At 35.8% G+C, this 26,189-nt stretch overlaps 1 protein-coding gene across 5 annotated transcripts in view; it reads left to right on the plus strand.

Annotated features, from left to right (window-relative positions):
- Positions 1-26,189, plus strand: part of SDK1 (sidekick cell adhesion molecule 1) — a 1,240,677-nt gene that overhangs the window by 907,774 nt on the left and 306,714 nt on the right. For all 5 annotated transcript variants that reach the window (XM_074200552.1, XM_074200555.1, XM_074200553.1 and 2 more), the window contains 2 exons: positions 20,173-20,320; positions 21,282-21,422. In XM_074200552.1, coding sequence (XP_074056653.1) covers positions 20,173-20,320; positions 21,282-21,422 — 289 coding nt within the window. The remainder of the gene's footprint in view (positions 1-20,172; positions 20,321-21,281; positions 21,423-26,189) is intronic.

Here is a 26,189-nt window from a genome sequence, read left to right on the forward strand (position 1 = left end):
AGAAAGATGTATTCACTCTTTCTGCCTTTCTGCAGTTGATTATTAGGTTTTTATGTCCTAGTACATGGTCAGTTTTTGTATAAGTTCCATGTACTGCAGAATAAAAGGTATATTCCTTTCTATCCCCATTCAATTTCCTACATAAGTCTACCATATCTAATTTTTCTAACAATCTATTTACCTCCTTAACTTCTTTCTTGTTTATTTTATGATTTGATTTATCTAGATCTGATAGCGGGAGGTTGAGGTCTCCCACTAGTAGAGTTTTGCTGTCTGTGTCTTCCTGTAGTTCTTTCAGCTTCTCCTCTAACAATTTGGGTACTGTCTCACTGGGTGCATATATATTCAATATTGAAATTACTTTATTGTTTATGGTACCTTTTAGGAGGATAAAGTTTCCTTCCTTATCTCTTTTAATGCTATCTATTTTTGCTGCTGCTTTGTCTGAGATAAGGATTGCTACCCCTGCTTTTTTTACTTCAGCTGAAGCAAAATATATTTTGCTCCAACCTTTTACCTTTACTCTATATGTATCTCTCTGCTTCAAATGAGTTTCTTGTAAGGAGCATATTGTAGGATTCTAGTTTTTAATCCACTCTGCTATTTGCTTACATTTTAAGGGAGAGTTCATCCCATTCACATTCAAGGTTATGATTACTAATTCTTTATTGCCCTCCATGCTATCTTCCTTCAGTTTGTATTTTCCCCCTTCCCCAGCCTATCCATATTCCCCAGTATTTTGTTTCAGAATACCACCCCCTTCAGTGTGTTTGCCCTCCTATATCACACCCTCCCCTTTCTTTCCCCTTTCCCTTTCCTTTCCTTTTGTTATTTCCCCTTTTTCCCCCATTCCCCTTCCCTTTCTCTGCCCCCCCTCCCCTTTTCCCCTTTTAATACTTGAAAGGTTAGATGTTTTATAAGTTAACTGAGTATGTGTAGGTTGACTTTAAGCCAAGTCTGATGAAAAGAAGCTTCAGGTGTTTCTCCTCTGCTCCCTTCTTCCCCTCTATTACCATAGGTTTTTTGTACCTCTTAGTGTAATGACATTTACCCCATTCAATCCCTTCCCTCCTCCATTCTCTTTTCTGTCCCCCTTTTTAAGGAGGTTGTGTTTTTTAGATCATTCTAAGTCATAGAAAATTCTGAGTGTCTGTCCCTTCTAGTTCAGTATATTCTATCAAGTAGAGTCAAAATTCCTGAGAGTTTATTAGAGTCTTTCTCCCAAATGGGGTTAAAGCCAGTTACATCCCATTAGATAGCAGTCTCATGGATAGGTCATGAATGTCCATCATTTCTGGCTAGGTGTATTCTCTCTGTTAGAGTTACATTTCTCAAGATTTATGAGAATCCTCCCCCCCCCCCATCCTGGGATATATAGCCAGTTTCAACTTACTGGATTGCATTTTTTTTCCTTTTACCACCCCCCCTTTCTTTTTAACCTTTTCATGTGTCTCTTGAACCTCCTATTTGATGTCCAAATTTTCTGTTTAGCTCTAGTCTTTTCATCAGAAATTTTTGGAATTCTTCCATTTCGTTAAATGTCCATCTTTTTCCCTGGAAGTGAAGGCTCAACTTTGCAGGAAAGTAGATTCTTGGCTGCATTCCAAGCTCCCTTGCTCTTCAAAATATCTCGTTCCAGGCCCTTTGATCCCTTAATGTTGATGCAGCCAGGTCCTGCATGATCCTTACTGTGGCTCCTTGATATTTAAATTGTTTCTTTCTGGCTGCTTGCAGGATTTTCTCTTTTATCTGATAGTTCTGGAGTTTGGCCACAACATTCCTTGGTGTTTTCATTTTAGGATATTTTTCTGGTCTTTTTTCTGGTGGGGATTGATGTGCTCTTTCAATAACTACTTTGTCCTCTGATTCCATGATATCAGGGCAGTTTTCCATCACTAGATCCTGTAATATTAAGTCCAGGCTTTTTTTCTCTTCAATGTTTTCAGGAAGTCCTATAATTTTCAGGTTGCCCCTCCTCAATCTATTCTCGAGGTCAGTGGTTTTTTTGATGTGGTATTTTACATTTGCTTCTATTTTTTCTATTTTTTGATTTTGTTTAACTGACTCTTGCTGTCTCATGGAGTCATTAGTTTCTGTAGCCTTCAATTTTGGGGGGAGGAGTTTTCTTCATAAGCCTTTTCAACTCCTTTTCCAATTGGTCAATTCTACTTTTGAAAGAGCTTTCCATTTGACCAATTGAGGTTTTGAGAGAATTAATTTCTTTTTGCATTTGCCCATTTGAAGATCTGAGAGAATTATTCTCATTTTGTATTTGTCCAATTGAGGATCTGAGAGATTTATTCTCATTTTGTATTGGTCTAGTTGATGCTATGAGAGATTTATTCTCATTTTGTAATTGTCCAATTGATGATCTGAGAGATTTATTCTCCTTTTGTATTTGTCCAATTGTACTTTCTAAGGTTTTGTTTTCTTGTTGCAAGGTATTAATTGTCTCTCGCAAATTTTTAAGCTCCTTCCTTATTTCTTCATGGAAGTCTTTCTGTGCTGGAGACCAGATTGTATTCTCCTCAGAGGTTCCAAGTCTCTCTGAGTTAGGGTCTTTCCCTTCCAGGAATTTTTCTATAGATCCACCTTTCCGCTGACCCTTCTTCATTTTACTAAGACCTTGAGTTGGGGGGGGGGGGGGCTGGTTCACTAAAGGCTTTACTCCCTGAGTGCAGTTTCTCTGGCTGGCCAGTAGGAGTTGTTGTTTGCTTTCTCTGGGTGGGGTCTATGACCTTGGCTGAGGTCTTCTCCCTTTGCTTGAAGGGAGGAGTTGGAGCTATTGAATTCTTTTGCCTTCAATCAATGGTGGGCTTTACCCTGCCTGAGGACATTCCTCAGCTGGGCTGGTTCTTCTGCTCACACACCTGGGCCTGAGGCAGAAGTAGTTTGCATATGTTTTCTCTGGGAAGAGGTCTGAGCTGTAATGGGACTCAGAGTTCCTCAGACCAGAGGAGCCCAGGGATGGTGTCCACAGCTCTGCTGCACCAGAACTCTCCCCCCAGCCCTGTCTGCCAATCTCCCCGGGGGACAGCACCAACACCAGTGCCTCTACTCCCTTGTTAACTCAAGCCCCTGCTGTTCAACCCCACCGCTGATCCAGCAGGTCTGGCTCTCGGGCCCTCAGACTCCTGGCTCCAATTCAGCTTTTAATCTGGTTGATCCCGGGCTGATCCTCCCTCTGAGCCCAGACTCACCCGCCCGAATTCAGCCAATGGTGCTGGCAGAGACAAATCCTGAAGTAGATGTTCTTTCTCCTGGCTTTTCTTTCTGGGTTTTGTGGGTTGGATTTCTTTTTAAGAGGTTTGTTTCATGTGATAGATGGGAAAGAGATCAGGAGACTTTAGAACTGTGCCTGTCTTCTCTCCGCCATCTTGGCAAGAAGTCCCCTGAAATGAAGAAATTAAAGCTTTTCATATGAAAAAATTCTCCAAATCATTATTGATTAGAGCAATGCAAATTAAAACAACTCTGAGGTGTTACCTCATTCCTATCAGATTGGCTAAGATGACAGAAAGGAAAAATGAACAATGTTTAAGAGGTTGGAGGAGGACTGGGACATTAATGCTTTGCTGGTAGAGTTATGAAGTGATCCAACCATTCTCGAGAGCGATATGGAACTATTTCATACTCTTTGATCCAACAATTCCAATTCTAGGCTTATACCCAGAATAAATCATAAATAATGGGAAAATCACACATGTTCCAAATGTTCATAACAGCTCTTTTTGTAGTGGCAAAGAACTGGAAATCGAGGGGATGCCCATCAGTTGGGGAATGGTTAAACAAGCTATGGTACATGAATAATATGGAATACTATTTTTTTTAAGAAACCATAAATGGGGTGGCGAAGCCAAGATGGCTACAGGAGAGGATGGTCTCTTAGGAGCTCTCTCTCTAGTATTTCCAAACTTATATACTAAGGACTATAACTAAATTTTTGAGAGACAAAATCCACAGAGGGATCCAGTGAGGCAGTTCTCCAACCCAAGGTAACCTGGAAAAGAGCAAAAAGGCTCCACTCCACAGGGTTAAAAGGGTAGCCTGCCAGAGCGAAGGAACTTCAGCCTCCCGGAGACAGCCCCAGGGCACTGGGAGCAGTGGCTCATGACAGCAGGGGCAGTTTTCTGAGCTACACCCCTGGGACCACCGGGTACAACTTGGGGGATCAGCAAGGGTACCTCTACCAGAGCAAGCACATGAATCAGCCCTCAGAGCACTCAGCAAGCAGCATGGCAGCCCAGATCCAGGAACCAGAAGCAGGTGGAGCTGGAAAGCAAGAGCACCCAGGCCAAGTGCTGAGCCTAGGGAGGGGAGTGAAGAGAGACTGCCTAGCTCTGTCCTCTGTCCCTGGAACAGGACACTGGGGCTCTGACCACATTCAGATACTGGTCACAGTCTAGGTCCCCAATAGAACAACAGGCCACCCCCCACCTCAGCCCCGTGGCAAAGGAGTGTACTTGTGGTCATCCACAGACCAGGAGGGAAGACAGAGCATCACACACAGAGATCCTTGTGGGGGGGTCTCCCAATAATACTCAGAAGCTCAGGAAGCACCTCCAAACCAGGCACAGACTGGGGAAATAAGTAAGCAGAGAAAAAAGAGGAACACCATTGAGAAATACTTTGCCTATGATCCCAAGAAGGATCAAAACATTCAATCTGAAGATGAGGAAGCATAAGCTCCTGCATCTAAAGACTCCAAGAAAAACAGAAATTGGTCTTAGGCTATGACAGAGCTCAAAAAAGACTTTGAAAATCAAGTGAGGGAGATAGAAGAAAAATTGGGGAAAGAAATGAGAGAAATTCAGGGAAAAACATGAAAAAGAAGTCAGCAGCTTAGTCAAAGAGATCCAAAAAATTGCTGAAGCAAATAGCATGTTAAAAAGCAGCATAGGTCAAATGGATAAATCAGTTCAAAAAATTATTGAGGAGAAGAATTCTTTACAAATCAGAATTGGCCAGATGGAAAAAGAGATAAGAAAGCTCTCTGAGGAAAACATATTCTTCAGTTGTAGAATGGAATTGAGGGAGGTTGCTGATTTTATGTGAAATCAGGACACAGTTCTTCAAAACCAAAAGAATGAAAAATTTAAAGAAAATGTGAAACATCTCATTGAAAAAACAACTGATATGGAAAACAGATTCAGGAAAGATAATTTAAAAATTATTGGAATACCTGAAAGTCATGATCAGGAAAAGAGCCTTGACATCATTTTCAAAGAATTACTATAGGAAAATTGCCCTAATATGCTAGAAGCAGAGGGAAAAATAGAAATTGAGAGAATCCACCAATCTCCCTTGGAAAGAGATCCAAAAAAAAAAAATCCAACCCCCAGGAATATTATAGCCAAGTTGCAGAACTCCTAAGTCAAAGCAAAAACATTACAAGCAACCAGAAGGACACAATTCAAATATCGTGGAACTACAGTCAGGATCACACAGGACTTAGTAGCAACTACATTAAAAGCTCTTAGGGCTTGGAATATAATATTCTGGAAGGTAAAAGATCTCAGAATACAACCAAGAATCAACTACCCAGCAAAACTGAACATCCTCTTCCAGGGAAAAAGATGGACTTTTGATGAACCAGGGGAATTTCAAATGTTCCTGTTGGAATGGCCAGAGCTGAACAGAAGGTTTGATCTTCAAATACAAGACTCAGGTGAAGCATAAAGAATGGAGGAGAAGGGGAAAATATGAGGGACTTAGTGATGATGAACTACATGTATTCCTGTATAGAAAAATGATATTGATAATACTCATATGAACCTTTTCACTTAATAGAGTAGGTCGAAGGAGCTTTTATAGAAGAAGCACAGGAGAGAGCTGAATTTGAAGATATAATTGTGGTATAAAAATGGAGTCAATGTCTAAAAGGGAAATGTAATGGGAGAAAGAAAAAGGAGAGGTGAAGTAGTTTAAGATATTTCATATAATAAGATTTTTTTATTACAATGAGCTATTGCAATACTATAGAAGTGGGGAGACAAGGTGGAATGAGGGAATTTTTGCTCTCATCAGAGGTGGCTCGGAGAAGAAACAGCATATATACTCAATGGGGTATAGACATCTAGATTAAGAAGGAGAGAAGGGGGACAGGGGGAATGGGGGTAATGTGAGTAATGGAGGAGAGGATGGACCATGGGGGGAGAGTGGTCAGATTTAACACATTTTCTCTTTTACTTCTTGCAAGGGGCTGGGACTGGATGGCCTGTCCGGGACCATAGGGCCAGGTGGATGCTGGGCCTAATGGGTGGTATGTGGACTCAGGGCCTCTTGGCCCCAGGACTGAGGATCTGTCTGCTGTGCCATTTAGCTACCCTACAGCACATTTTAAGAAGAGTGACAGAGTGAAAGGAGAGAGAAAATATAGTATATGCTAGTGGGGAAATACAAATAGAGGGAGTTGTGATCAGCAATGGCAATGGTGGAAAAATATGGAAGTAGCATTTGTGATGGACTTATCATAAACAATGTGATCTACCCATGACAGAGCTGGAGGTGTTGGAACACAGACTGTAGCACACTTTTTATTACTATTATTATTATTATTATTATTATTATTATTATTATTATTATTATTATTTGGGGGGTTACAGGGAAAATGGGGCTGGGTGGCTTGCCTGGGGCTGCACAGCTGGGTGATTGTTGGGTATCTTAGGGCCAGATTTGGACCCAGGTGCTCCTGGTTCCAGGGCCAGTGCTCTGTCTGCTCTGCCACCTGGCTGCCCCTATTATTATTATTATTATTATTATTATTATTATTATTATCATTTTATTTTATTTTGGGTCTTTTTTTTGTTTGTTTTTGCAGGGCAATGGGGCTGGGATGGCTTGACCAGAGTCACACTGGTGGATGATTATTGGGCGTCTGGGGCCGGATTTGGACTCGGGTGCTCCTGGCTCCAGGGCCGACGCTCTGTCTATTGTGCTACCTGGTTTCACTTATTATTATCATTATTATTATTATTATTATTATTATTATTATTATTATTATTAATTTTAATTTTTTCTCTTTCCTTTATTGCTCATGTGGGTCTATATTTTGGGGAGAGGGGTATTATGTTTACTCTTAAACAAGAATATTTTAGTAAATGTATAAAAAAATCATTTGTACTAAAATAAGAATAAATAAATAAGCAAACAAACAAACAAAAAAGAAACCATAAATGGTCAGACTCTTGAGAAGCATGGAAGGAATTACAAGATCTGATGCAAAGAGAGAAGAGCAGAACCAGGAAAACAATATAACACTAACAACAGCATTGTGAGATGATCAACCCTGATGGATGCAGCTGCTCTCCATAGTTGGTAGAGCTAGGATAACCCTATTAGTAGACTGACTATGGACTATTCTATCCCCATCCAAAGGAAGAAAAACAAAACAAAATAATACAAAACAAAATCCTTCAGAATCTGAGGAATAATACATTCACTTTTTTTTAAAGTATCTCATGTATTTCTTTCCCTTAATCCTAATTCCTCATACCAAAAATAGCTAACCCATAAACTTACTTAATACAAATGTGTAAGTACAATATTAATCTGACCTGTTTGTCATTGTGGGGGAGGAGTAGAGAGGAAGGGTGGAAGGAAATTTTGTAACTTAGAAATATTCATAGGTATATGGATGAATGTTAAAAAAAAACTTTCATAACATATATTTGGAAAAGTAAAACATCAATTAAAAAATAAAATAAAAAAATAAAATGAAGAACCAATATCATGTCAGCACTAGGATTTAAATAACAAACAATTTGGAACTGATTTTTTTAAAATTAATCAGTTTTGTAAGGTAATGCGGTTAAGTAACTTGCCCAATGTTAAGTATAAAGTGTCTGAGGCTGAATTTGAACTCAGATCCTCCTGACTCCAAGGCTGGTGCTCTATCCATTAAGCCACCTAGCTGTCCCTGAACTGGTTTGTTTTTATTTTTATTTTTTGAATTTCTTTGAATTGCCAGTGTTTAGCACATATGGGTACTTATTAATTGAATGTTACTTATTTTCTCCCTTGCTCATTCAATTAATAGTATTCTCTTTTTGATGAAATTAACATCCTACAGCATTGTGTAAAGAAATTTGGATTTGAAATCAGAAAAAGATTTGAAGGTGCATTCCATATATGCTGACTTATTCTGTGATCCTTCAGTTAGTCTCTTAGCCTCCCACATTTTTCAGCTTCCTTCACTTTAGACTAATAGGTTTAGATAAGTTCACTTCCAATTTTCTTTCAACTCTTTCCCCCACCACCATACTTAACAGTATTTCATTTTTTTTCCGATTACATGTAGAAATCATTTTCAATGTTCATTTTTGAAAGACTTTGAGTTCCAAATTTTTCTTCCTCTTTCCCTTCCCTCCCCACTCATTAGGACAGCAAGTAATTTGATACTGGCCATACTTGTAGAATCATGTAACATATATTTCCACATTAGTCATGTTGTGAAAGAAAAATCTTAACAAAAGGGAAAAGCCATGAGAAATAAAGAGTGAAAATAGTATGCTGGTCTGCATTCAGACCTGATAATTCTTTCTCTGGGTATAGATAGCATTTTCCATCTTGAGTCTTTTGGAGTAGTCTTGGATCTTTGTATTACTGGGAAGAGCTAAGTCTATCAGAGTTGATCGTCATATAATGTTGTTATTGTATACAATGTTTTCTTGGTTGTACTCACTTCACTCAACCTCAGTTCATCAGTTTTTCTAGGTTTTTCTGAAATCTGCCCTCATCATTTCTTATAGAACAAGAGTATTTCATACCATTCATATGCCCCAACTTGTTCAGCCATTCCCCAATTGATGGTCATCCCCTCAATTTCCAACTTTTTTGCCATTACAATAAGAGCTGCCATGAATATTTTCATGGATCCTTTTGCTTTTTAATGATCTTTTTTGGGACAGAGACCTTAGTAGTGGCTAAAAGGTTATCCAAAATTTAGTAGTCCTTTGGACATAGTTTCAAGTTGCTCTTCAGAATGACTAGATGAGCTCATAACTCCACCAACAATGTGCTAATGTTTCAAATTTCCCATATATATGCCAACATTTATCATTTTCCTTTCCTATTTTATTAGCAAATCTGATAAGTGTCAGGTGGTACCTCAAAGTTGTTTTAGTTTGCATTTCTCTAATCAGTAATTATTTAGTGCATTTTTCATATGACTATAGATATCTTTAATTTTTTTATCTGAAAACTGCCTATTCTTATCCTTTGACCATTTTGCAATTGGGGTATAACTTGTATTATAAATTTAACTCAATTCTATATATATTTTAGAAAGGAGGTCATCAGAAACAATGATTGTAAAAATTGTTTCCCAGCTTTCTGCCTTCTTTCTAATTTTGTTTTCATTGATTTTGTTTGTGCAAAAAACCTTTTTAATTTAATATAATCAAAATTATTCATTTTGTATTTCAAGATGTTCTCCATCTCTTGTTTGGTCCTAAATTCTCCTGTTCTCCATAATTTTTATTGTATCAGGATCTGAAAATAAAGCATTTAATATTTCTGCTTTTCTGCATTTGATTGTGAGGTTTCCAAGGAAAATTGGAAAATTGGAGAGCTCCAGCACCTTCTTGATTTCTTTTTACCATCTTGGCTCCTCTTCTTCCTTTCAACTATGAAGATTATGAGCATAAGTAAAATTAAGAGTCGGAAGATGACTCAGTTCCAGCATAGACTGTATTTTATTGCTAAGGGTCCCTTTGTCAAGGCTCCTATTTTGGGGACTGAGCCATATCTAGGTTGTCCCTTTTTAAGGTCTATTAGGGCTCTAGTGTGTTTGGGTTGTTCTAACTTTTTCTATTTTCTGATAGGGGAAATTGAAGCCCAGAAACTAATTTACACAGACAATGAGGAGCAAAATTGAGATTCCAAGTCAGAGACTCTATTATTTACCTTTCTCTGCTAACAAAATCACTACCAAATACTAAGTACTTAACATTTTGGATTTACTCTTAATGTACTTTATCACATATTGCGTATATTTAATATAAACATTATTTCATTTTGGGGAGAATCTATGAAATTTTTTTGTGTAATTGCACCCTTTCTGCAAAACTCCTGTTTATGGCAGAACCCTTTTGGCAATCAAAAACAATACTGAAAAACTAAACAGTTGTACTGTCTGGAACTGGTCACCATTTTTGGTACCCTGGCATCTTCAATTTGCGGTGTGGGTAAAGACAGGGAGAAGTAGAATTTTTAAAAAAAAAAAAAGCTAGAATTTTTGAGAAGATAATCAGAAGGATTTTTTAAACTAATTTTAATCACAGTGGAACATTTATCAGAGCACAGAATAAATTTTGAGGAGATTAAGCTAAATGGGAAAATTAGCACTGTCTGTTCAAAGAGAGAGAAGGCTTATTTACTACTTTGACCTGGAAAATCTTTGTGACTGTGCAACTTCTTCTGTCTTTCTAGGTCAGAGAAGCAGTATAATCCCTGAAAGAAAGGAAAGAAGTTTTTGAAATTTTTATGGAATGGTTTCCTTTATCAAAGTTTCCTCTGTAGTTTACCCCCTAAGACAAACATCTTGAATGACTCTTTTGTGAGGACTGGAAGAAGAGTCATTTAAAAGCTTTTGTTTATTGATTGTCAGGAGAAGACTTGCTTATTTAAATTTTAAAGAAGCTTCACAAGCTCCCTGAAACCAGGCTAGTGAACAAGCAAATCCTTCCCAAACCACTTTTCTGTACAAATCAGAGTACTCAGGAGATGAATAGGGTTCATTTATATTAGTTTTCAGTTTAATCTCTCTTCCTGCCACATCTTTTATCTTCCAGTAGGAAAAGAAAAAGAATAAATATACTACTGATGCTGCATAAGAACAGAGTAGGGCCCCCAAGGTGCAGAGGAGATTAATAGGCCCTGTTGTCAAATCAAACTGTTCACTAGATTGAAATACTTGGATTAAGCACTCTCAAGTGATGTTTACACTAGTGGTAAACAAATGGAATTTAATCACTTTGGGAAGCAGACCAGTAGCAATTAGTAAATTTTGGGGATGGATGTAAGGTGTTCTTACTAGTGTCTTACTCTTTCCTTTTCTTTATTATATTGCCCTAGGTGGCTGAGTAAATAAACTGTCCTTTAAATCTTAAAAATTTGTAAAGTTATATGTATATCTATAAATCTACATTTTATATGTATGTATATATGCATTTACATAAATATACAAATGTGGATGCAAATACACATATATAATATGCTTTAGGAAACACTAAGAAATCCAATTTTTAAACTTTAGGCTAAAAAAAGTGAGTGAAGAAAGCATCTGTGTCTTCTACAGTTAATAGAGCATGTTCTCCTTCCTATTTGTTTTAAAGACTAGAAAAGGAAGGTAGATTTCCATATCCAATGTCAGTTAAGAACAAGTAAATCATGAACAAAAGTTCAGACAATAGTTTACGTATTCCTTTAAAATGACCTATAGCAAAAACACAGCCCACCATATCTCTAACACAAATTATGAACCCTTCTAACACTATAACTACCTTAGATTCTGATTTCCCATTTCAGGAACTAGTTTCCTCCTAAAACACAGTTTATTAATGATGTTTAGATGGTACAGTGGATAGAACACTGGTCTTGGAATCAGGAGGACAGGAGTTCAAATCCAGCCTCTGACACTTACTAGTTGTGTGACCTTGAGCAAGTCACTTAACCCAGATTGCCTTGCATCCAGGATTATCTCTGGTTGTTCTGATTCATACCTGGCCACTGGCCCACATGGCTCTGGAGGAGAAAATGAGACTGGTGACTTACTTAGCACATCACCGCCCTTACTCAAGTCCAATTCATGTACTTGTCATGGCATCACCTCCTTGATGTCATGGTCTTCTTTGAAAATGAAGGACAGGGGTGGCTAGGTGGCGCAGTGGATAGAGCACTGGCCCTGGAGTCAGGAGTACCTGGGTTCAAATCCGGTTTCAGACACTTAATAATTACCTAGCTGTGTGGCCTTGGGCAAGTCACTTAACCCCATTGCCTTGAAAAACCTAAAAAAAGAAAATGAAGGACAAACATTAGAAGCTTTTCAATGAGAGAGCCACATTTGGCATTGTGCAAGTCCACTGAGTGATAATCCTTAGCTTGAAGAATGTGTGGTCATCTCAATAATTGTGGCAACTGACCCCCTGAAGAAATATTGTGAGGACCATCATTGTGCAGTGGAAGAAGCCCTGAACTAGCAGTCTGGAAGTCTGGGTGCAATTTATATTTTAAAGATCATTGAGGGGTGGCTCAGTGGATAAAGCACCGGCCTTGTAGTCAGGAGTACCTGGGTTCAAATCCGGTCTCAGACACTTACTAATTACCTAGCTGTGTGGCCTTGGGCAAGCCACTTAACCCCATTGCCTTGAAAAAAAAAAAGATCATTGAGTGCAACCATTTCCCTGACAAATGAAGAAATTGAGTCCCAGAGGTTGTAATTAACCCAAAGTTTCACTTGGTAACAGGGTAAAGGTGGAATTTGAATTAAGATCTGTTGACTTGAAATCTAGTGTCCATTCTACTATATCAAGTTGCCTTTGTGTAAGAAACATCCAGCAGTCTTTGTCTCTATGATTATATCTACCAATTAATAAAGCTCAACAGTTAGACTTCCATCTTGTACTTAGGACCACTTAGGGTTTTTTAATATACTATAATTTTTATTTTTTCTTATTCCAAATTTTACAAATACCAATAAAAATACATTTCCATTAACAAAGAACAGAAAAAAGAGGATTATGTATGAAACTGCAAATCTCTTTTTTGCACAGCTTGAGTTTTTAAAAGTATATATTAAATTCAATGTGATAAATCATTCTGCTCATTTTTGGTTGTCTTGTAATTTCTATTCTTTTCCACACATTTAAAAAGGGAATCTGGGAAATTGATTTTCCTGAGTTAAAATATGGCCTTAGATACTTACTATATCTAAGCTATGTGACCCTGGACAAGTCACTCAATCTTGTTTAACTCAGTTTCTTCTGTAAAATGTATTGCAGAAGGAAATAAGTAACGATTCCAATATCTTTGCCAAGAAAACCTCAAATGAGGTCATGGAGAGTTGGATACAACTGCAAAAAAATTGAAAAAAATTTTAAGTGGTTATTTACTTTATTTCCTTCTTTTCCCTTGCCAAACACCCTAATGATATTTTTAAAAGCCTTCCCTTATAACAATTAAATATAGTAAAATAAAACCAACCCATAGATTGGTAATAGAAGAAAATGACATTCTTATTTAAGCATATTTCATTGGTCATTTAGAATTTTGGCTGTTTATTTCATTGATCTTAGTTCTTAAATCTTTCAGAAGTGTGTTTCTTTATAAAGTTATCATCATTATATAAATCATTATGCTGATTCTTCTTATTTCACTTCTGCATCAGTTCAGAGAGACCTTTCCAGATTTCTCCAGAATTATTCCTTTCATCATTCAAGCTGCAATATACTCATTTGCTATAAATTTTTTAGACATTCCTTAGCTGATAGGGAACTCCTTTAGTTACCAATTCTTTGTAACAATAAAAAATATAGGTCCCTTGGATCTTTGGGGGGGGGGGGGATCACTGGGTCTCACTGCACAATTTAGTGACCTTTGTGTACAGTTCCAAATTGTTTCCCAGAATTGCTAGCTCCATATATCAGCATATTATAAGTAACCATTTACTAACACTTTTCCAAATACTGAAGCATGCAGAAGTATCTTGGCAGTGACACTGAATATGATGCGAACCGAGGGTTTTACAGTCACATGAATAATTATAACCACCTGATACCAGGTTATGGGAATTACTGTAAGAGTTCTTTCTGATTAATTTTGAAAGACATAAGCTCCAAAGGTGGTTCTTCTTATAAAAGATGTATTCTTAATTCTTAATCTGCAAGGAGATCATCAATATAACCTCCTTTGGTGTGAGCAGATGTCTTTAAGCTGATCTATCCATATCCCAATAAGTTAATTTTCTATGTTCTACTAGACATGTTGACAAGTTATCTAGATGTTCTCTATCACATTGGTATTAGAAGTTGTGCTTTATTTTTTTACCTATTTTTTATTCTACAAAATGGAAAAAAAATTGTCATGTGTACAGCAAAACATAAAAGAGGATTTGTAATATAAAACAATAAACTATTTCAAGAAAGCCTATACAACAAACATTGCACTTTGGGTTCAAAATTGTCCATTTTTCTTGACTTCCCTGTAGGTTTTCTTCTGTTCTGTATTGTGTTTTGTTTTTTTTCTTCCCATTTCCCTCCAAGAGGATTATAATTAAGTATATTTATCTACCTATCTTTCTATAGATATATACATGTATATTTATGCACACATACACATATATATGTACATATATATACATGAACACATGTATATACTTATGCTTAAAAAATTCACATACGCAAATATACCCATACATATATAGACATATATATATATATATATATATATATTTATATATAGATATATAGATACATATCCACATATATTTTCATTGATATATATTTGGTTTTAAATCTCTCATTTTTATAACATTTCCTGAAAGTAACAACCCCCTCCTTATTCCTCCATTCCTACTTGCTACCTATTCCTTAATCAGCCTTCCTTCAAAGAATCCTTCCCTTATACACCCTTCTATACCATCCTCCCTATTGATCTATTATAAAGCCTTCTGGATACCCTTTTGTCCTATTCCCTTGCCCTCTAACTACCCTTTCTATGCACTCATCTTATTTCTTTCTGAATTTAGAAGGCTTTTATATAACCTTATACATGTATGGGTATTGTTCCCTCTTTAACACATTCCCCATGAGAGTAGTGTTCTAGAACTACCTGTTCTCTTTTCCCATCTAATTTCTCTGTATCAGTTCTTCTTCACACATCTTATTTGTATAAGATGGTAACTCTTTTTAAAAATCTTTCCCTAGACCATTTTATTTTTAATGAATCCCATCCTACCCAGATCGACCATTATCATTCCTTCTAACTACCTATTGCTAATAACAATATTGGATATATCGTTTATATTTGCACTTATAGATAGTAAACAGTATGTCTTATTGAGTACCATCGATTACTTTTTGTTGTTTGACTTAAATTTCTGTTGATTTTTGTATGTCAAATTTTCTATTAAGTCTAAAATAATCTGAGTCTTTCTGCAGCAAAATCCTATAAGTATGAAAATTCATTGACTGTCCATTTTTTGTTCATAATTATGCTTATCTTTGCTGGTTATGATATTTTTATTGCAACCCTAGGTATTTTTTATCTTCAATATACTGTATTCCAAGACTTGCAGCCTTTTAAAGTAGTTGCTGTTAGGTCTTGTGTAATTCTTATTTATTTATTTATGTTTTTTGCAAGGCAATGGGGTTAAGTGGCTTGCCCAAGGCCACATAGCTAGATAATTATTAAGTGTCTGAGGCCGGATTTGAACTCAGGTACTCCTGACTCCAGGGCCAGTGCTCTATCCATTGTGCCACCTAGCTGTCCCCTGTCTTGTGTAATTCTAATTGTGTTTTTGCCATATTTGAATTGTTCTTTTTTTAGAAATTATTCTTTAACAGAATAATGAAACACCTTCAGAAGGGAGTTCAGAGATCACATCTCTTTACCTCTTTCTGAAGCATGAATCTTTTTTGCAGCATCTCCATTAAATTATCTTGAATTCCTACAATTTTGGAGAATTTATTGTCTTCCAAAATCATCCACTTCTTTTTTGTGCTACTCTAATCATTTGAATGTTCTTTCATACATAAGAACAAGAATTTGCCTCTATCCAGCAGTCCTCTTTGTGATCCTTGTAATCAAGCAGAATAAGTCTAATTCTTCCCCCTCAGGGATCATTTTATCTCTTATTTTATAAATTATGAAAACAAGACTCAGAGATATCAAATACTTATCCAATGTCTTATAGCTAGTAAGGAGTGGAGCTAGCTCTTGAACCTAGACCAAATGATTCAAGATTCAATGATTTTTCCTTCTCTACTAGCCTTCTTTTCTTTCCCCACATTAACCGGTTTTTCCTGTCCATATTATCACAGTTATTTTTTAACTTGAATGTAAGACTTAACCAATTATCATTATTAATATTTACTATACTGTATAAAACCCCTTGCTATAGTCACTTATTTTTTCAAAACCTGTCACTGATTTATTAACTGTCATTCCCAATTATGTGCTATACACAAATCTGATAGGCATTTATGCTATCTCTATCTTTAAGACACTGCTTAAAATGTTGAACTGAAACCAGCCAGTGGACAGTTTTGCTGCATTTCAGTTGAGAATTCCATTGAGGTTGACATAAATCCATTAATCCTTCTAACTCAACACTTTTTGGGTCTGCATATTTAATTCCTTTTAAGACTTTGTAAAAGAATATACTAAAACTCAAGTATACTATGTCTATATTTATTTAAAATCTCTGTGATGAAGGAGATGGAGTTAGTCTGGCATAATCCAAGCTTAATAATTTAATGTTTACTCATAGTAGTTCTCACTTTTAATTCTACATGCTCACAAGCCCTTTAAAAATAATACACTTCAGAATTTTTTCTAAAAAAATTGATATTAATGTCACTGATCTGAAGATTGCAGAAACTCTGTCCCCCTGTTTTTTTTAAAGTTAGAGCAATGTTCTTTCATCTACCATTATTCATCATTCAACAAACAGCACTGCAAAGTACTCAGTGATAACATCTTCAGGTTCTTTCAGTATTCAATAATGTTTGGTTCAAATGGCTTGAATTCACTTAAAGGCAGGCACCTTGACCATTATTTCTATCTCTTGATCTGAGATTTCAATTCTGTTATTTACAATTTGAAAATCTTTCTTCTTTATCAGGAAAATAGAAGCAAAGCAAAAGTTACATAGTTTTTATATTCTCTGTTGTCATTGTCACATTCACCCCAGCATTAGACCTATCCCTTGTGTTCCTGCCCTCAACATAGCTTTAAAAAGCCAATTTTGCTGTTATTCATAATGTATTCACTCAATATATCCTAAGCTTTATTTCTTTTTCCTAAGAATACACTTACTAAACTGTAGCTATTTTATTTTTGCTTTCTGATTGTGTACATATCCTTTAAAAATTATATATGTATATATACATATATATATATATGTATATATACATATATATATATATATATACTTATATAGTGATTTAGATTTTATGAGGGTCAGTGGCATAAGATGACCCTGTAACTTGCCATCTAAAAAAATCCTCATTGTTGTAGTACTGAGACAGATGACAGTTCTGCAACAAATGTAATCATATCTTCTAACAGGGCTAGCACACTATTCATCTTTAGTGCCTCTCTTAAATTTATGTACTGCTTTGCTGATTCAGCAAACTGACTTCAATTATGTGTTATGGTATGGACAACAGGTATTCTTTTCATTTGCTTTTCTCAAATAGATTGTTAAACTAATCTCTTTTGTGTAATCATATCATTGAGGAGGTCATATAATCTTCTGGGGCTTTATAAAATTAACACTAAATTGTTACCAACCAGAAACATCTAGAGGACTCACCATTAATAGAAAAGAACACTCTCTCAAACCCTATGCAAGATCCACAGAGTGGTGAACACTTTTTGGAAATGCAGGTCTCCCTGTTTGATGCTTATCTTGTTAATAAGTAGAGGATTATTAAACAAAATTTTCTCCTTGGTTGCATTTGTCAAGAATGAAAGATTCTTTGTTGGAAGAGAACTTATAAGACTGAATGTTGTTCAATCGAATGAAATGCTTATTGGTAGTCAATAACATTAAATACAATGGAGTTTTGTATTCATATCTTTCTTACTTATAGAACTATAATATATATATGTAGCATTCTGTAGAAAATAGTCTACAAAAGATTATGTGTTACTAAAACACTGTTGGTGAAGTTGTGAAGTGATCTAAGGACTCCAGAAAATAATTTGAAGCTACCCAAAGGGCTATAAAACCATGCATACCCTTTGATTCAATGATACCATTACCAGATTTATCATTTTTCACAGAGATTTGATTAAAATAAAGAATCAGATATGTGATTTAGTAGGTATTGAAATTTTTTAATCACTATTTGAAGGGACTAATCGCCTCTATTATCTTTTCTTTTGAAATCTTCCTCCTACTTTGATATCTTATAATAATTGCCTCTATTGTCTTTTCTATGGAAATCTTCCTCCTACTTTGCTGTCTTATAATGTTTTCACTCTAGTACTTATTTGATCTGGTGCCACTCTTCCTGGGTGGCCAGTCAAATAATAAATGCAAGGAATAATATATGGCATGCTTAAGAATTATGCTAGTTTGCAAAAATAAAAAAAAAAGAATTGTGCTAGTTTGCACACAAATTTTTTTAAAAAACTAGAGGAAGATATCTATTTTGGCTTTATAAGCTCTATGAGCAAGAACCTTGTAGGATGAGAAGAAATGGATATTTTATCATTGGTACCAATGGAGAAAATGTATGTATTGATAGAATCATGGATCCATTAAAGTTCTAAAATAAGATTTTCCTTCAGAGACTGGCAGGAACAAGCACTCAGACTTTCTCTTTGTGAAACCTAGATAATAGGCTGATTTTAGATAAATTCTATAGCACAATTATTTTAAGCATAGATAAATTCAATTTTCCAGGTAGATTGGTAGTAACCAAGGAGTAAAGTAATAATGCCTGTGGTAACCCAATATTGACTGGACCCCTTCTTGTTGTCATAATGGTTGTTGTTTTCCATATGAGTATAGAGATAAGGGACATATAGTGTATCATATGATAGATAATTAGCACAAAATGATTTATAGCATATAATTTTGGAAACTCAAGAGGGATGAAACTATTTAAAAATTAAAGAAAATAAAAACTAATATCACACATAGTGCTGCCTCCAGCAGCATCTATAAGTGTCTTCATCAAGTTAAAACTGGATTACCCATAAAACTTTGATAGCAAGAGACCAAATTTTATTGTAAAGTCTGGCCAGTTTAGAAGATTCTATGTCAAGAAGCCATTTTGGGAATCAATTTACTTGTAATAATTAAAAGATTTAACCTTTGTAGATCAATTGGCATTGTGCCTCAGAGTAACTTAAATTCTTGCCAAAGAAACTAGCTAGCAAACACTGAATTACTGATTTATTTCTCTGTGTGAAGTTTAACAGAGTTTTGCATTTGAAATGTCTCATTTTAATTTTTGAGCAGTATGTGGCTCCATTTAGTTGACCTGTATGGGGCAAAAATGCATTTCTGATTAGCTCACAGGCATAGACATGTTGTGAAAACTCTTGGTTGGGTCTTTAGATTATTTTGAGAATCGGGTGCGATTTTTGAGTGTGGTTCATGAACACAGCTGGGATTGTCTAAAAACTGAGCAAGTTTCTCAAATCATAGCCACAGTGCTATAATGAAAATTAAGTGTCCATTCCCTGTGAACATTACACAGGCAAAGGAACTATTTTATTCTACCCTGGAAAGATGGAAAGGTAGATTTTGTTACTAGTTTCTATATTTTTCCCTTTTTTTTTTTTTACTTCAACAATAATTTTAAAATAAACGTCAAGCATCAAAGAAATTCAGAATGGGAACTGACAGTGGGAGCTTGAAGCTTTGCCAGGTTCTGTTCATTCTAAGAAATGATTAGACTGAAAAGTATGCTTAAGCTCTGCAGAAACACAGGGATGGAGAATCCCCAGCAGAACCTTCTGAAGTCTTGCAATGAAGAGATGATTTGGCTGACAGAGTCACTCTTCCACACCTGCTTGAAAGCTGGATGGAAAGATATTCCAAACTATCTATGAAATTCATTACATCCCTTCAGCCAAAGCCACTCATGGGTGTGGTGCTCTAATGGACTGCCAAACAGATGGGTTGTGAAATGCATAGCCCATCTGTCTTTATCATGCTCATTTCCTCTTTTATTAAAATGTTAATGAATATAGTTTTTATTTATTATGCAGTGACATGTGCAGCATCCCTTTCTAGCAGACAAATAAGCAATCTGCCTAACCATGTGAGTTGAGGAAAGTTTTTTTCTTGTTACTTTTTTTTACAAAAAAAGGAAGTCTAAGCTATTATAATTGAATTAAAATTACTTTTATGTTACTGAAAGTTCGCTTAATAATCCATCACTGACTCACATTCTTTGTGGTTTTTGTTTGTTTGTTTGGTCATTTCACTAGATTCTCCATGGAAGGTGCATTTATCTAATGTTGATCCAGAGATGACTAGTGTCTCTGTCACTGGCCTCACTCCAGCTCGTACCTACCAGTTCAGAGTGTGTGCTGTCAATCAAGTGGGCAAAGGCCAACACAGTGTGGAAACAAGCAGGTATAGTCAAAGTTAATATCAATAATTCACAGTTTGTGGAGCTGAATTGTAAAGTGTCTTTAAAGAAATCATACATTTAGATTTAGAAATGGAATGAAAATAATGGAGGAATCCCCAATAATATTTCCTAAAATTGTGTAAAGGAAGCAGTGGGATGAGAATATAAGAATACAAATGGCTTGGTTTAGATTTAATAGAAATAACCGCAATACTATATACTATGAAGGAAATATTCTGATTTTCCAGTTCGGTGCTCTGTATGTGAATAAACTATTTGATGCAGAAACCTAGTGACAACATAAAATTAAGAGCCTATTGGCCTTTAATGACCTTTATCTGAAAGATGCTGAAAGAAGGCCAGCATCTCCAGAAAGTCAACCATATTCGTGATTTTAAATGGGAAGCTTAGTATTTTCTACTGTTTAAGATATAATGGCTAGTTTAAGAATGGCCTTCACAGTCACCCAGCCACTGAAAGTCCATTTTGGAAGTTCATTCAGATGAGACTTAAGAAAGATGGCTTCATCAAATTTCAAATGTACTCCCTAAAATCAGAATTTTCAATGTGCTTGAATTGCAGAATACTTGCTAGTTAATTTTTTTTTCAAAATGTGGGAGTTTGCTATGAAAAAATATTGAAAGAGCTAAAGAAAACAATTTTGAAGGAGTCAGATTCCAGCCTTGTACTCTGGCTTATTCAGGCTTGTAAGCTTTTGAAAGGGCTGAGGGAGCCTGGGTAATTCAGACAGAATGAGGTTGCTTCAGTCATCTTCCTTTTGCTTGCTTAACTGATTTTCGATTATGTTGATTTGCTGTAACTATCTCATGCATGTAGTCTCTGTTTGATCAGCATTGTATTTTTCCCTTTCTTCTCACCTTTTAAAAGTAAGTGCTGTTCAGGAAAATGTAGATGCTTTGTTTCCTGACAACTCTTTTCTCCCATCTCTTCATATGCATTTAGACTGATGTTACCTGAAGAACCTCCTAGTGCCCCGCCGAAAAATATAGTGGCCAGTGGACGCACCAATCAATCTATCATGGTCCAGTGGCAGCCACCCCCTGAAACCGAACATAATGGGGTTCTCCATGGCTATATCCTCAGGTAAGTAGCTTGTAAAATTGGACATTTAAGGAGAGGGCTCTGTAGACCAGTGATTTCAAAATACACACACACACACACACACACACACACACACACACACACACACACACGTGTGTGTGTGTGTGTGTGTGTGTATGTATTATAAAACTTATTAAATTAAAAGAATCAAAAACTCTAGGAAGTTACTATGCTTTTGCAGTATTTGAAGTGAACTATACCAGAATTAGGCAGTGTTTCAATGAGAAAATCATCTTTTATTGCCAAAGCCAGTGAAGAATTTAAAATTACTCTGAAGGTGATAATTGCACTGTTTTGTTGACACACAAAAGAAGAAGCTTGTAGAATATCAAAGGAAAAAAGATTTATTATTTTGATAGTAAAGTTTCATATTTTGTAAAATTTTATATTTATTTGCCTTACTGGAATATAAGCCCTACAAGGGAAAAGATGTTATTGAATCTTAATCTCATATTTCCAAGTGCCTAACACAATACTAGATGCTTACTCATTAACCTTTTGTTGGTTTACAAGAAGAGAAAAGATAGATCTACTTACATAATTACATATACAGTGAAATATAACTATCTTCTTGGTTCAGCCCATTACTGCCATATATATAAAATAGCACTTTAGAAAAAACCTTGAATCAACCTCCACTTATTAATGTAAACATATTACTCACATATTTCTTCTTGGGACTTCTGGATTTCCTTTAAAATAGAAGATAAATCTCCTCTAAGTCTGAGAGGGTTTGGCAAATCTATGTAGAGACATAGAAATGGACAAATGACCACTTTGAAACCACTTTGGTTTCCATGACTCTCTGTTCTTACTCACTAAAAGCTAGGCATGTAAAAATTCCAGACCCTTTAAGTGATGAGACTGACAGGAGACAACTTCCACTATGCCAGTGATGGGGGTATGTGGCATTTGGATCTCCATCAAAACTTACTTAGACACTTTTTATCAGTCACAAAGTCTTCTGACCCTCCTAGAGTCAGCCTGGGGTTTCTGTACTAGTTTGCCAAAATTATCTTAGTACTCCATTTGTTCTTTGCTGCAATTTAATTCTTAGTCTGTGTCCATTGACTAATGAAGATAATTGGTCCCTGTCTTCTTTACCCTAGCCCTTCACTTATTTGTCATGTCCAGCTGCCTTGGCCTGTTTTAATAAATGGGGGAAAGCTTCCTTAGGCAGAAGTTGCCAAATATGGAATAAAAATAAATCCGTCATGGAACTAGACTGCAGGCAGATAGTTCAATAATAAAATTCTTGTGATGTTGCTAGGCTATATCAGAGATTGCACACTTCTGTATTTTGGTAGGATTACTGCTGTTTAAAAGGCTTTCCTATAATGGTGTCAGCAGAGTTGAGTGCTGAAATGCAGTGTGCCCATGTTACTGGTGGCTTTATTCCAGAAAATCCTAAAGAGAGGATGCCCTGCACAAGGCAGAAACATGTCTAATTTTATGGTAATTAAAAAAACTCATGTATAAATGAATCTCCTTCGAAGCATTCCTGAGTAATCCCAGTTTTATGTTTGCTAGCAAGTAATACCTACAGAATGGCAGAAGGAGGGAAGAATGAAATAAAAATAAATACTTTGTCTTTGTTACTCTGGCTGTAGAAAGTATCTAGAATTTGTGGACAATTATAAAATATGAAAATGTAGAGGATGTCTTTTTTTAGAGAAGCAATTGGAGTTATGTCCTTAAAAAAATTCTACTATTTACTGCTTGTAAAAGATTGCCAATATGCCCATTGCAAAAGTCTCCTGAATATCATAGCCACCAGCAAGAATGTAATCATCTGGCTACCTCAGATATTAATTTTGACCTTTTTAGTCATCCTGCCAATTTTAAACAAGCAACCTGAGCAAGTGCTCAGTATCTACCCATCAACTGGGCCAAGGACGAAATCAAGTCAGTTGCAAAGATTTCAATTCTGCACGTTGATGATATGTGATGAGCAGTTATAGAAAGTAGATTGAGAGGAAGAAAGATATGGGTGCTTCACCATAAAAGCCAAAGGATTCAATTGTATTTTTACAGTCCTCTCTAGCAGCAAGAGCAGTTCTAGAAAGAGTCTACATTGGGGAAGAACTACTTGGGCAAGTGAAATAAACCTGTTATAAGAGTACCTTCTTATCATATATGTTAATAAAAATTTGTACACCTTTGAATATGAACTGGTATGCTATTTTTCCTTTATTTTCTTTTCAAAAGCTAACTTTGCCATAAAATCAGTTTCTTTTCTTTCTCCTAGGAAGGAAACCATTTTAAAAAACTATCTGATTTTTTTCTATGAAATTTAATTTTTTCCATTAGTATACTGTAAAATTCTCTTTTATTTCTTTCCTTCAGCTCCCTTATCTTTTGAAAAATAAAGCCATGAAATCACAGAATCTTCACATACTTATTTTTATAAAGCATTTAGGTGGCAAATTATCCAGATCTTTTTTTATCCTTCTACCATATGATCAAGCTATTATTATATTAACATATCTTTCTACCTTTAGTCCATATGACCAAGCTATTATTATATTAGCACCTCTTTCCACCTTTAGTCCTTATGACTAAGCTATTTTTATATTAAGACCTGTTTGAGGCTGTGGAGGGAAAGAGATGAAAAAAAGATACTCAGATTCGTCAAGGTACACTAACAAAAGATAAAGACTGATTTTTGACCTTGTATGCCAACACAACGTCTATTACATTCTTCTGGACCAGGCTGGTGATTTCGTTCTTCAGTGAGGAGCTCCCTAACTTATCTAGATTCTCATCTCTTCAACTAACTATCTTGAGAGTTTTTTCCCCTCCCTAATGGCAGTGATGGGTTAAATGACTTGTCCTAGTCACTCAATCAAGGCAAGCTCTCTAGCCAACTATGTCATACTTCCTGGAACCTAATAGGTGCTTACAAAATTGTTTTTGTAAGTAAGAAGAATTGTATTTTGCAAATTTACAGCAATACATTTAACTCTTTGAGCATTTTTCTGAGCTATTTTTTTTCAATAAGAAGAATCAAAACTCTATGGCTGAATGTGATCTTAGAGATCATCTTATCCATTATACAAATAGGTTCTGAGGCCCAGACAGGAAGTGCCATTGTGCCCAGGACACATATCTAGTAAGTGATAGAAAAGTTTTGCTTACTCCCCAATCAATGTTTTCTGGTTATTGCAGTACAATATTTATGCTTTGCTGAATATATTTTTGCACTTCTTGTCTGCAAGAATAAATGTCTGGACTTTCAGTGGAAATTTTAATGAATGGATGAATTGGTAACCTGATCTACATATTTCCTTATTTATCTGTCATTTGTGCCATTCTCTGCTAAGAAATTTTCTCCCCTGTTCTACCACATAATTTAGACTTGTCAATATTGTTTAAATGGGCTTCAAATCCTCTTGGGAAGTTGCTCTGGCTTTTTTCACATGGATCAACCCTTAGTCTGGTGACAGAATGCATACTAGAGGGTTTCAAAAACTGATGAAGTATGAAGCATAAATACAGCAACAAATTAAATAAAAATATTTTCATTTTTGCCAGTCACAGACCAATAATGCTTCATTTGCAAGTCACTCCATTGTTTGGTGTATTTATTTCTTCTGTCTTGATTAGCATATTGTAAGCAGGCACTGTACAGCTTGTTTCCTTGAGGGTAAAAAAATCAAACAGACTCACTGAGTCCTCATACCATTGAAGAGCTACTTGCTTATTTTTTTTTTATTTAAAATGTATTTTGTCCTGGCAAACATTTCTCACAAACTGTTAAAAAAAAAAAACCCTAACAAAAGAGACTGAAAGACTATTCCAGATAAACCTCACTTTTTATGTAAACATCAGACAAATATTTCATTGTTCTTCCCTCTTCCACTCTTCACTTCATTCCATTGCCAATCTTCAATTTCATCAGGAAACTTGTCTGTCCATCATGTCTCTGCTTCTTCCTTAACTGTTTGTTTATGATCATGAACTCTTGTGAATTCCCTTTCTCTCAACATCCTTCTTCCATGTTTTCCAGGCATATAAGTAATTTCCTAACTATAAATCAGGCACTTTTAGAAATCAGCAGTGAACCGGGTCTGTACCCTGTAGACATTATGAAAAAGGGTAAAAATATCACTTGTACAGAAGTATTCATAGCAGCCCTTTTGTGGTGGCAAAGAATTGGAAATTAAATGAATGACCTTCAGGAAATGATCTAACAAACTGTGGTATATGCATATGATGGAACACTATTGTTCTATTAGAAACCATTTAGGAAGGGAATTCAGGGAAGCCTGGAAGGAATTGTATGACCTTAAGTTGAGTGAGATGAGCAGAACCAGAAGAACATTGTACATCCTAACAGCAACATGGGGATGATGATCAATCTTTATGGACTTGTTCATTCCATCAGAGCAACAGTCAGGCACATTTTTGGGGTATCAACAATGGACAATACCATCTGTATCCAGAGAAAGAATTGTGGAGTTTAAACAAAGACTAAAGACTATTACCTTTAATTAAAAAAAAACACATTATCTTTTTTTATGTAATTTTGCTATCTCTTATACTTTATTTTTCTTCCTTGAGGATATGATTTCTCTCTTATCACATTCAACACAGATCAATGTATACCATGGAAACAATGTAAAGACTAACAGACACTTTCTGTGGGGGGTGGGGGAAGGGAAGCAAGACTGGGGGCAAATTGTAAAATTTTTATTTAAATTTAAATAAAATCCTTATATAAAAAGAAACCAGCAGTGAAGCTTTTAG

The sequence above is a fragment of the Macrotis lagotis genome, chromosome X (genome assembly GCF_037893015.1).
Source record: "Macrotis lagotis isolate mMagLag1 chromosome X, bilby.v1.9.chrom.fasta, whole genome shotgun sequence".
Lineage (NCBI taxonomy): Eukaryota > Metazoa > Chordata > Mammalia > Peramelemorphia > Peramelidae > Macrotis > Macrotis lagotis.